The sequence below is a fragment of the Pogoniulus pusillus genome, chromosome 16 (assembly GCF_015220805.1).
Source record: "Pogoniulus pusillus isolate bPogPus1 chromosome 16, bPogPus1.pri, whole genome shotgun sequence".
In the NCBI taxonomy this organism is placed as follows: Eukaryota; Metazoa; Chordata; class Aves; order Piciformes; family Lybiidae; genus Pogoniulus; species Pogoniulus pusillus.
In genome coordinates, this window is record NC_087279.1 from 2,974,307 (window position 1) to 2,986,830 (window position 12,524).

Here is a 12,524-nt window from a genome sequence, read left to right on the forward strand (position 1 = left end):
GGAGCTTGCTAAGTTTTCTTGGAGCTACACAGTAGGTGAATGCAACAATTGCTTTGAGATGAGGCTTCTGCTGAAGCATAGATTAGGTTGGAAGGCAACTCAAGGATCATCCAGTTCCAACCCCTTGCCATAGGCAGGGACACTTTCCACCAAAACAGGTTGCTCAAGGTCTCATCCAACCTGGCCTTGAACACCTCCAGGGAGGTTGTGGAGCACAGAAGCACCAAATGTGATCAAAGATCACATTTGGTGCTTCTGTGCTCCACAACCTCCCTGGGCAACCTCTTCCAGTGTCTCACCACCCTCACTGTAAAGAACCCTTTCCTTTCATACCCACATTTTCCTCTTTCATTGTCAATATCTACCTCCATTATTTCATTTGCACTTATTTCCTATACACTTCCATTAATGGGGATGCTGGTGGTAGGTCAATGCTTGGATTTCTTGATCTTCATGGATTTAATGATCTTGGAGGTCTTTTCCAACTGAAACAAGTCTGTGATTCTGTTCACTTTGGTCTGTGTTGTACATTTCCTCAGTATGGGATGGGGAAATACTATGGAGCCCTATGAGGAGAGATTGAGGGAGCTGGAGGTGTTTAGCCTGCAGAAGAGGAAGCTATTCTGTTTCAATCTTCCCTCTGCCAGTTTGAACCCATTCTTCTTTGTCCTGTCATTACAAGACCTTGTCAATAGTCCCTCCCCAGCCATCCTGTAGGTCCCCTTCAGATATGGAAGGCCACTGTAAGGTCTAAGCAGATATTTAGTGCCATAGTCTGGTTGACTGGATAGGGGTGGGTCATAGGTTGGACTGGCTGAGCTTGAAGGTCTCGTCCAACCTGCTTGATTCTATGATTTCAAACATGAAGAATGGTTCTAAGTACCAAGGAATGGAATTCATTACATCTTATTTGCTGTTTATCTTCATTTATGCTGTTTCTAAGCTGTCTACCTAGCAAGTGGCTGCTCTAGCAGTCTTTGCCTAGGGTTATCTGCAGGCTGGGAGGTCTATCTGCAATGCAGAACAAGGTTCCTGAGCAAAGTTATGTGTCAGCAGCATAAGCATCACACCCCTGATCCCAGCCACAGGGATCCATCTGCAGGCAATTCCACTACAAACACAGGTTTTCAGTGCCTTTCCCTTCACAAACAAACAGTGTTTACTGAAAAAATGTGTTTCTTTTCTACAGAAATTGATGTGAAAATCCACTCTGGGAGAAGGAGGAAAACAAGACCTGCAGAACAAGGTGCTCTTAAAGTCTGTGTTTTGCTGCTTTCACCACTACATGGCTGTTGAACAAGCTTCATATTAATATAACAGAGTACCTCTTAGAATAGATGACTAAATGCCAGCTTATGTGCATCTCTGGTAATCCTTAATGAGCTTTCTTGCTGCATGCTATTTGTTTTTATATACATATTTGCCATATGCTATATGCTCTTTGTTTACTGTGAAAACTCTTTCTTCTCACTTTCTGAAGTGACTTTTCACAACTGCAGGAGGACTATTAATAACTCAAAAGCACCAAGTGAGAAACAGCATTCATTAAACTTGTGGGTATGTGATTAAAGAGACCACACAGGGGATTCGATTCCTCCCCAAAGCCAGGCAGGAAATGAAATCAAATCCACGTGGGAGGGAAGAGCAAGAAGCAAAGAACTAGCAACAGATTTGAGCTGCTAGGTGGGATTTCATTTGTTAATTTCTTAATTTTTTGTTCTTATTGTGGGTTGGTTTTTTCCAGTGAGTGTCCCTTTAGACTCAGTAGCTGCTCATTTGGTGGCACTTACTCACCTATCACCCGCAGCTCGGCGTTGGCGTAAATAGTGTCGTACTCGTTTTCTGCCACACACTGATAGAGGCCAGAGTCTGACATATTCAGCACAGGTATGATAAGAGTTCCATTTTCTATTTGGATTCTTTCCTAAGAAAGGAGAAATCAACAAGTAACAACAAAAAACAACCCACATTGAATGAACAACAATCCCAACAATTTCTTTCTCTGGCACTGATGTGAGCAGAAATGTTATTTTCTGGCAGGAAATGTGAATGGATGCAGCAGAAACATGAGACAGGCTTTGGCTAGATGATAGTGGCTAGGTTTTCAGACCTCTTAGATGAGAGACTTGATGGCTGGACAGTTAAAGAAGAGATAAAATTGCCATTAGTGAGTGGGAGAGGGGAAAAAACTGTCACTGGAATTTTTTCTGTGCCTATGGCATGGAGAGCCCTGCAGAGGGACCTGGAGAGGCTGGATGGGTGGGCAGAGGTCAGTGGGATGAGGTTTAACAAGTGCAGGATTCTACACTTTGGCCATAACAACCCCAAGCAGTGCTACAGGCTGAGGACAGAGTGACTGAGAGCAGCCAGGTAGAGAGGGAGCTGGGGGTGCTGGGAGAGAGTAGCTGAAGATAAGGCAGCAGTGCCCAGGTGGGCAGCAGAGCCAATGGCATCCTGGGCTGGCTCAGGAGCAGTGTGGGCAGCAGGACAAGGGAGGTTCTTGTGCCCCTGTGCTCAGCACTGCTCAGGCCACTCCTTGAGTGCTGTGTCCAGTTCTGGGCTGGTCAATTGCAGAGAGATGTTGAGGTGCTGGAAGGTGTTTGGAGAAGGGCAGCAAGGCTGGGGGGGGGCCTGGAGCACAGCCCTGTGAGGAGAGGCTGAGGGAGCTGGGGGGGTGCAACCTGCAGAAGAGGAAGCTCAGGGCAGAGCTCATTGCTGCCTGCAGCTCCCTGCAGGGAGGCTGCAGCCAGGTGGGGTTGGGCTCTGCTGCCAGGCAGCCAGCAAGAGAACAAGGGGACAGCCTCAAGCTGTGCCAGGGGAGCAGATGCTTTGGGGGGGGAGGAGAGGGGGAAGGTGGATTTCTCTTGTGGTGCTTGCAGGGCAGGAGTGCCACTCTATCGAGTCAGGGAGCACCATTTTCCAGTACTCTGCTTTTCCCTTAGAGGTCTCCCAAGCAAGAAGTATCTCAGCCCCACCTGGTTTAGCTTGGAAATTGGAAATTCGATAGGAGCACAGCCTGAAGTTGTATGTCTGGTGTGCTGCAAACTAATTAACAACATTCCATTGCTTATCCACTGCTATTTTTTTGGGGGCAGGCTCCATTACAGACATCTTTTGCATACTTAGCTTTGCCTTCAGGCTGTTTGCTAGCCTCTTGATGCATTCTATTTTTACAAGCATCCTTTGAATGCAAAAAAAACCCCAACCCAAAACCCTTCTGAAGCAACCCTCATGTTGCCTACACAGGCAGGATCTCCTCCTATTCTCTGCTGGCTCTTTTGAGCTGTGCAGACAAAGAGAAGAATAGAGCACACCATGTTGACAAGCAGGAATGACCAACTAGGTGGTCAGGGAGAAAGGTTTGTCAAAGAGCAGACAGCATCCTCAGGATCAGCCTTAGGGTGGAAGGCACCTGGGAGGTATTCTTCCTGTGGTATTTCCAACAAGCTGGGTGCTGTGAGAGGCTGAATATTTTATTACACCTCCCTTGTACTTTCACCTCCAAACTATCCATTTTGTCCATTGAGCAATAACATTCAGCATTTTGTTGCCTCAAGTATTCAGTTTATGATGCAGTGTAAGTACTGTGAAAATGTTGGCTGAAAATGTGTCTGCAGAGTGCTTTATTCTTTCTTTTTTATTGAAACCATGCACTTGAAGAGTGACAGGTTCTGAATGTCACTGTCTTCAAAGAGAGCAAAAATGGATCATCTTGCTATAGGAGAGATGATAAAGAGGAGAGAATGATCTGCTCTGCCCTAGTGAGGTCCCACCTGGAATACTGCATCCAGTTCTGGGCTCCCCAGTTTAGGAGAGACAGGGATCTGCTGGAGAGAGTCCACTGAAGGGCTACAAAGGATGCTGAGGGGAATGCAGCACTGCCTGATGAGGAAAGGCTGAGAGCCCTGGGGCTGGTTAGTCTGGAGAGAAGACTGAGAGGGGATCTGATCAATGTCTATCAACATCTGAGGGCTGGGGGTCAGGAAGGGACAGGGACAGTCTCTGCTCACTTGTGCCCTTGGGTAGGACAAGGAGCAATAGATGGAAACTACATCACAGGAAGTTCCACCTCAAGATGAGCAAGAACTTCTTTACTGTAAGGGTCCCAGAGCACTGGAACAGGCTGCTCAGAGAGGTTGTGGAGTCTCCTTCTCTGGAGACTTTCAGGCCCCTTCTGGATGCATTTCTGTGTCACCTGGACTAGATTCTATGGTCCTAGTCTGGCAATAGAATGAGGGGACACAGTCTCAGGTTATGCCAGGGGAGGTTCAGGCTGGATGTTAGGAGGAAGTTGTTGTCAGAGAGAGTGATTGGCATTGGAATGGGCTGCCCAGGGAGGTGGTGGAGTCACCATCCCTGGAGGTGTTGAAGCCAAGCCTGGCTGGGGCACTTAGTGCCATAGTCTGGTTGATTGGCTAGGGCTGGGTGCTAGGTTGGGCTGGATGATCTTGGAGGTCTCTTCCAACCTGGTTGATTCTGTGATTCTATGATTCTATGACTCAAAGATCTCCAGAGGCCCCTTCCAACCCCTAACATCCTGTGATGCTGTGTGCTCCTGTGATCAGGTTCAGCAAAATTGCAATCCAAATAAATTCTGGCTGGCCTCCTAAGATACAAGTTGGGTTCTATTCAGGATGAATGCAGCAGAAAATCATATGGAAGACTGGACTCCCCTTCTGATTGCTTCAACTAAGTATCACCAAGTCAAGCAAGTGGTGGTTCTGCAACCCAGCAGGTGTTAAATTGCCCCATGAGCTTTGGAAATGATTCTGTGTCTGCTAATTCTAGACAAAAATTAATCACTGGATTATTTAGGGTCTTTTTTTCCCACCAAAGAAAAAGGCTTTACAGATGAGCCAGGCCATTTTATGCCTGATACAAGCTGAATAAAGGCTTAAAAAAGGAAAGCTTAGCCTCAGCAGAATGCAAACACAGCAGAGTGTCCTGCCACAGAAGTCATCCTCCATGAGCCTGCCAGCAACCAAGGGTTGGAAGATGGATGTGCCAAAGCTCGGCCAGTGCAAAAGTACAATTAGAGTATGTGGAAAGAGACAAATCTGGGTTCTCAAAGCCCTGTCTGCATAAGTATCTGGTCAGGTTTCCTAAGTGTTTGAGCTCAAATTGATTTCCTCTCTTCTCCTGCACTCCAAACACTTCACTATTTCCCTTTCCACTTGATTCTTCTTTCTCCTTGAAGTGAAAATGTCCACATTTTCTCCTTTTCCCACATGATTTTCTTTAGCCTGTTATCCTTCCACATAACACCAAAGAAGTATCAACCTCAACTTTAACTGATTTTTCAGAGCTGATTCATTCAACTAAAGGATTAACATAGCCATACTGTAGGAGACCAAAGGTCCATCCAGCCTACAGATGAAGAACAGAAACAGGAGGAAAATGCAAGTGAACAGGCTGAGCATTTTGCAGGAGCAGCTCTGAAACAGTCAGCTGGCAGCCTACCAGCTTCCCAAACTGCAGCTTATGTCTACATATGTGTTTAGGGCTTCTGGACAGACCTCTCATGCACTGACTCTGATTGATATTTTTAAACCCATCCACACCAACTGCCATATCTTCTAGCAGTTAGCTGCTCTGCAAGAGAAAATGATCAGGAAAAAGGAGTGGATACAGTAAAAAAACAGGAACTGGCAACACCATCTTCAGGAGACTGAACTCGAAGAACTGAGGCTTTGTGTTGGAAAGAGTTTGTGCTGCTAAATTTGCTTTGATGTCATAACCTTAATTGGGTTTCTGGGTAAAAAAAAGAAAGAAAACAAAACAAAAAAAAATAGTTGAAAAAAAAAAAGAAATAAATGAAGAAAAAAGAGAAAAAAGAGAGAAGAAAAGAAATTAAAAAATAAAGAAAAAGGAAAAAGAAAAAAAAGAAATAAAAAAGAGAGAAAAAGAAAGGGAAAAAAGAGAGAGGAAAAAAGAGGAAGAAATAAATAAGTAAATAAGTAAAAGAAGAAATGAAGAAAGATAAAAAGGAAAAAAGAAAGAAAAAAGAAAGAAAAAAAAGAAAAAGAAAAAATAAAAGGAATAAAAAAGAAATAAAAAATAAAAAAACAGATGAATGAAAGAACGTAAGAAAGAAGGAAAGAAAGAGAGAAAAGGAAAGAAAAAGAAAAAGAAAGAAAAAGGGAAGAAAGAAAGAAAAGAAAGAAACAAGAAATGAAGAAAAAAAGAAATGAAGAAAAAAAAGAAAATAGAATAAAGAAAGAAAAGAAGGAAAAAGAAAGAGAAAGAAAGAAAGAAAGAAAAGAAAGAAAAAAGAGGAATAAAGAAAAGAAAGAAACAAGAAATGAAGAAAGATAAAAAAGAAAGAAAAGAAAAACAAGAAATGAAGAAAGATAAAAAAGGAAAAAAGAAAGAAAAGAAAGAAAGAAGAAATGAAGAAAGATAAAAAATGAAAAAAAGAAAGAAAAGAAAAACAAATGAAGAAAGATAAAAAAAAATTAAAAAAGGGAAAAAAGACAAAAGAAACAAGAGAGAAAAAAGAAAGAAAAAGAAAGAAAGAAGAAATGAAGAAAGATATAAAAGTAAGAAAGAAAGAAAAAAATGAGGAAAGAACAAAAAAAAAGAAAAGAAAGAGGAAAGGAAGGAAGGGAAGAAAGAAAAAGTAAAGGCAGAAAAAAAGAAATGAAGGAAGATAAAAAAGGAAGAAAAAGAAAAAAGAATTAAGGGAAAAGCAAAAAAAGAAAAAGGGAAGGAAGGAAGGAAGGAAGGAAGGAAGGAAGGAAGGAAGGAAGGAAGGAAGGAAGGAAGGAAGGAAGGAAGGAAGGAAGGAAGGAAGGAAGGAAGGAGGAAGGAAGGAAGAAGGAAGGAAGGAAGGAAGGAAGGAAGGAAGGAAGGAAGGAAGGAAGGAAGGAAGGAAGGAAGGAAGGAAGGAAGGAAGGAAGGAAGGAAGGAAGGAAGGAAGGAAAGAAGGAAGGAAGGAAGGAAGGAAGGAAGGAAGGAAGGAAGGAAGGAAGGAAGGAAGGAAGGAAGGAAGGAAGGGAAGGAAGGGAAGGAAGGGAAGGAAGGGAAGGAAGGGAAGGAAGGAAGGAAGGAAGGAAGGAAGGAAGGAAGGAAGGAAGGAAGGAAGGAAGGAAGGAAGGAAGGAAGGAAGGAAGGAAGGAAAAGAAAAGGAAAGAAGGAAGAAAGAAAGAAAAGAAAGTGAGAAAGAGGAAGCCAAAGGCAGTGTGCTGTGACACGGCCAAAGCATGAGGCAAAGCACAGGGAGAAGCAAGCAAGCCGACAGGCGTCTTACCTCTGGCCGCAGCGGCTGGCCGTTTTTTAACCAGCTGTAGGAAGGGCTTGGTTTCCCTCTTGCCTTACATTCCCAAACTAAACTGTCATAGAGAGACAGAAAGGCATTTTGGATTTTTTTGTCCCATTCAGGGGGGGCTGCAAAGAATATGCAAATCATTTTAAGCAGGAGAAGCAAGATTTCACTGGCGGTATGCTGCCAATAATTAATGAGCTGAGCAAGGCTGATGAGGATTTGTCCCACACACTCTTACTGTAGTGCAAGGGAGTTCTATGCTGCAATTCCCAGGCACTGAACTTCAGGACTAACTTAGGAAAATGCTAGAGATCAAGTACTTGGAGCTGTTCAGTCTGGAGAGGAGGAGGCTCTCAGGTGACCTTACTGTGACCTTGCAGTGTCTGAAGAGGGCTACAAGAAAGCTGGGGAGGGAATTTTGAAGCTGTCAGGCAGTGATAGGACTGGGGGGAATGAATCAAAACTAGATGTGGGTAGATTCAGACTGGATGCTAGGAAGAAGTTGTTCAGCATGAGGGTGGTGAGAGGCTGGAATGGGTTGCCCAGGGAGGTGGTGGAAGCCTCACCCCTGGAGGTGTTTAAGGCCAGGCTGGATGAGGCTCTGGCCAGCCTGATCTAGCGTAGGGTGTCCCTGGGCATGGCAGAGGGGTTGGAACTGAATGATCCTTGAGATCCCTTGCAACCCTGACTGATTCTGTGATTCCTATTTCCATGAGATGGTGGCTGAATTGCTTAACTCAGGCTACAGCCCCATTCCTGGAGGTGTTTAAGGCCAGGCTGGCTGAGGCTGTGGGCAGCCTGATCTAGTGTGAGGTGTCCTGTTCATGGCAAGGGGGTTGGAACTAGATGATCCTTGTGGTCCCTTCCATGATTCCATGATTCAAGGATTCTGATTTTATGGTTATTGATTCCATACCAAACGGACACCAAATTCAGTTTAGATATTGCACCTCTTTATTGCCAATGTTGGCAGAAGCAGTGGCTGTGAATGCCTGAAATTCTGGACATGCTGTCTGAAAAGAGCTGAATGGTGCCCACCATGGCCAGAGCCTCCTCTCAACTGGCCTCATCCAACCTGGGCTTCAGCATCCACCAGGGAAGAGCCACCCAAAGCCTCCCTGGGCAACCTATTCCAGAATCTCACCACCCTCATATTGAAGAGCTTCTTCTAAGGACACAGTCTCAGGTTGTGTGGGGGAGTTATAGGCTGGATGTTGTTAGGAAGTTGTTGTCAGAGAGAGTGATTTGCACTGGAATGGGCTGCCCAGGGAGGTGGTGGAGTGGCTGAGCCTGGAGGTGTTGAAGCCAAGCCTGGCTGGGGCACTTAGTGCCATGGTCTGGTTGGTTGGGCAGGGCTGGGTGCTAGGTTGGAATTAGTGAGCTTGGAGGTCTCTTCTAACCTGCTTGATGCTATGATTCTATGATTCAGCTAAACCTGCTCTCCCTCAGCTTAAAACCATTCCTGCCTGTCCTATTTCTGGACACCCTTATGAAAAGTCTCTCTCCAGCCTTCCTGTAGGAGCCCTTCAGATGTTGGAAGGCAGCTCTAAGGGAGCAGCAGACAGTGTCCAGGAAAGAAACCTTACTTCCCAGAGACAAGCTGCCTGCAGAGTGAAAACAGCACAGAAATTAAGCAAGAGGAAGTCAATTAAGTAGCTAATATACCAGCCCACTCCTAAATATGATTAAAAAACCCCAACCTTGTGCAGAAGCTTCGTGAGTGCTGTTGATACATTTCACTGTGAGCAGCTATTAATTAATTTACAAAGCACATTTAATAAGTGCATTGTTTTAGATTGTATTAACTGATCATTATTTTGTAATTGCCTGTGCTGTTATCAATCATGTCCAGGTAATCTACTGAGCTTAATTTTAATGGAACTGCTTGATTGATGTTCTGGAAAAAAAATTAGGCAGCAAGGAGAACAAAAATAACTCCCTAAAAGCAAAGAAATAATTAAATATTCAAAAGAGCAGCAGCCCATTCCTGGCATATGTCTTGATATTAGGCATGGCTGCAGGAGACTGGGAGCTTATCAGCAAAGCCTGCATCTCTTCATTAGAAGAGATTGGCTTAGAATAACAACAACACACTTGCCAAGGTCCTCTCAGAAAGTACCTGGTGGAAAAAGAATCATTGAATCAAGCAGGTTGGAAGAGACCTCCAAGATCATCCAGTCCAACCTAGCACCCAGCCCTGGCCAATCAACCAGACCATGGCACTAAGTGCCTCAGCCAGTCTTTGCTTTAACACCTCCAGGGATGGTGACTCCACCACCTCCCTGGGCAGCCCATTCCAATGCCAATCACACTCTCTGGGAAGAACTTCCTCCTAACATCCAGCCCATACAAGACTTGCAGTTGTTGGTTGACTACCAGCTAAACATGAGCCAGCTGGTTATAAAAGCCAACAGCATCCTGGCTGGCAACGTCAGCGGGACCAGGGAAGTGATTGTCCTCCTGTGCTCAGCACTGGTGAGGCCACCTCTCAAACAGTGCATTCAGTTTTGGGTCCCCCACTACAAAAAAAGAGGACATTTTTTTGCTGGAGCATTGTCTAAAGAAGAGCAAGGAATCTGGTGAAGGGTCTAGGGCACAAGTCTTGGAGTGGCTGAGGGACCTGAGGTTAATTAGCTTGGAGGAAAGGAGCCTCAGGGGAGACCTGGCTCTCTATAGCAACCTGGAAGAAGACTGGAGCCAGGTGGGGGTTAGCAAGGGGCAGGACAAGAGCAAATAGCCTGAAGCTGAACCAAAGAAGGTTTAGCTTAGACACTAGGGAAAAAAAATCTCATGGAAAGGATTGTCAAACCATGCAAGAGGCTGCCCAGGGCAGTGGTGGAGTCCCCAGCCCTGAAGCTGCTTAAAAGCCATGTAGATGTGATGCTGAGGGACATGGTTTAGTGGTGGCCTGGCAGTGCTGGGTTAACAGTCGGATCTGATCCGCATAAGGGTCTCTTCCAACCAAAATGATTCTCTGATTCTTTAACTGTGGGCAGGCTCTGTCTAGCTTTCCATAAGCTATTTCTCACTGTTAGATTTGTTGGGGGGGTTGCTTTTTGCTTTTCATTTTTTCCTTTCTTCTCATTTGAAAGATTTATGAGGTAAAGGAAAGATCTCCCTTCTTGGTAGCATCCAAGCATGTTGCTTTCCCTGGTTGTTAACAATGAGGCTAAAAAGCATCCAATTCACCTTGGCTGACCATCATGTGTGACGTGGATCACATTCACACATGTGAGAAGGGAGAAGCCAAAGGAGAACAGCCTCACTGAAACTGGATGAGGCATTTAGTGCCATGGGCTAGATGACTGGATAGGGCTGGGTGCTAGCTTGGACTGGATGAGCTTGGAGGTCTCTTCCAACCTGCTTGATTCTATGATTCTGTGATTCTGTGACTGGGTGCTAGGTTGGACTGGATGATCTTAGAGGTTTCTTCCAACCTGCTTGATTCTATGAGTCACTGTCCCTGGAGGTGCTCAAGAAAAGACAGGATGAGGCACTTGGTGCCATGGTCTAGATGACTGGATAGGGCTGGGTGATAGGTTGGACTGGATGAGCTTGGAGGTCTCTTCCAACCTGGTTGATTCTATGATTCTATGAAACATTCTTCTTTGTTTTCAGACAAAGAGGAAGGAGAGGGAGGCAGTGGAATGAGTTTCCCCTGCTTTGCCCTCATCTGTTTATGGAGCAATAGAATTCAGCTGGAATAGGAGGTGAAATAATCTTCCACTCACATGAACCAAAATCTCATGAATCCTTCCCTGATCTGCATCTAGGGCAGCACAGCTTTGCTCTGCTGTGAGCTCCTGAGAGTACATTTTTTTTGCCTGCCCTTAATGTTTCATGTAAATGTACCAGGGATTTCTTCCTGCCTCATATTAACCTTTACAACTTCATCAGGGCACAGCCCACGTTTTCAATCTGAGTTTTAATGCAAAATGTCTTTATTTGCTGAGGATGTAATTCAGTGAAGGTCACTGCCAACCTCCAATCATTTTTTAACCAGCTTAACCTGAAACCATATTTCATATCTCCAGTAAGGGGCTAATAGACTTCATCTACAAACACCAGCATGCCCTGTAAAGAGGAATAAAGGAAGAAATTAACTGATTTCCTTACCATAGACAAATAATTGACCTCTTGCAACGTTTCTTCCTCGAATGTTTCCTGCAATGCACTCATAAGAGCCTTCATCTTCCTGCTGAACATCAGGGATTTCAAGAACTCCTTTGGTTTTGTGGGCTTCAATTTTCTTTGGCAAGGAGTTTCCATCAGACCTCTTCCAGCTAATGCTAGGGACAGGACTAAATAATCATGTTTCATTAGAGAAAAAGAGAGAGCATTTGTTAGAGTAGAAGAGAGAAAAGCCTTTGGAATCCTTTCATAGAGCTCTTAAAAAGAGAAATATCTGATTCTGAGCATAACATACAGAGGTTAATATCTGTTCCTAAGCACAACACACAGAGCTTCACGACTGAGGTTCTGTAACCTCTCCAACTTATTCAGAGGCACAAGTTCAAAAGAGGGATGAGGTCCTCAGCCAATTCTCTGATTGCTTCTGAGGCCAATTTGGATTTTCCCTCACTGGAACTCTTACTTCGGGCTCAAATCTTCTTCTAATCACTATGACATTGAAGGGATCGCTTTGGAAATCCAAACAGGCAACGCAGAAGCACTGAGTTGTTGACTGCTTTTTCAGAGCAAACAAATTCCTGGTAGCATTAGAGGTATTTTCACATCTCAAAATAGAAAAAAAACATTGGACAAGAATTCAAAGCAGCTAAGAATAACCATGAAATCTAGGTATAAAAAGAGGGAGAGCCAGCGTAGAGGAGGGCAGGGAGACAGCTGAACAAAGAAGACATTGAGGCTGAAAAGAGATAGAGACTAAAGAGAATATTTCTTGTTTCATGTCCTTGCAGCTTTCCTATCATCTTCATTTAGGTTTGGATCGATGTATTCTAAGCAACAACACCAAAAAAGCAATAGGCAAGTGTGAAGGCAGCTAAAAATACCTCCTGGATTCCTGGCAACATCACAAACCACACCAGCCTCACTCTCCTGATCTATTATGTCACCAAAACACTTTGAAACATTAATAGTCTTGGATTTCACAGTTGCTCTCTGTTGCTGCAAACACAAGTAAGCTGCTTTTTTCTAAGCAGAGGAGATGTTTTGAGCAGCTTGGGGTGGGTTTTTCTTGCAGAGGCTTTGGCTAAACACTGACTCCTTTCCCGACACAAGTGAAGACCGGCAGCAAATC

General features: G+C 44.3%; 1 protein-coding gene across 3 annotated transcripts in view; it reads right to left on the minus strand.

Annotated features, from left to right (window-relative positions):
* The window catches only part of CNTN6 (contactin 6), a 207,244-nt gene that overhangs the window by 60,594 nt on the left and 134,126 nt on the right, over window positions 1–12,524 (minus strand). For all 3 annotated transcript variants that reach the window (XM_064156175.1, XM_064156176.1, XM_064156174.1), the window contains exons 8-10: window positions 11,381–11,565; window positions 7,250–7,386; window positions 1,795–1,924 (exon numbers count right to left, since the gene is read on the minus strand). In XM_064156175.1, coding sequence (XP_064012245.1) covers window positions 1,795–1,924; window positions 7,250–7,386; window positions 11,381–11,565 — 452 coding nt within the window. The remainder of the gene's footprint in view (window positions 1–1,794; window positions 1,925–7,249; window positions 7,387–11,380; window positions 11,566–12,524) is intronic.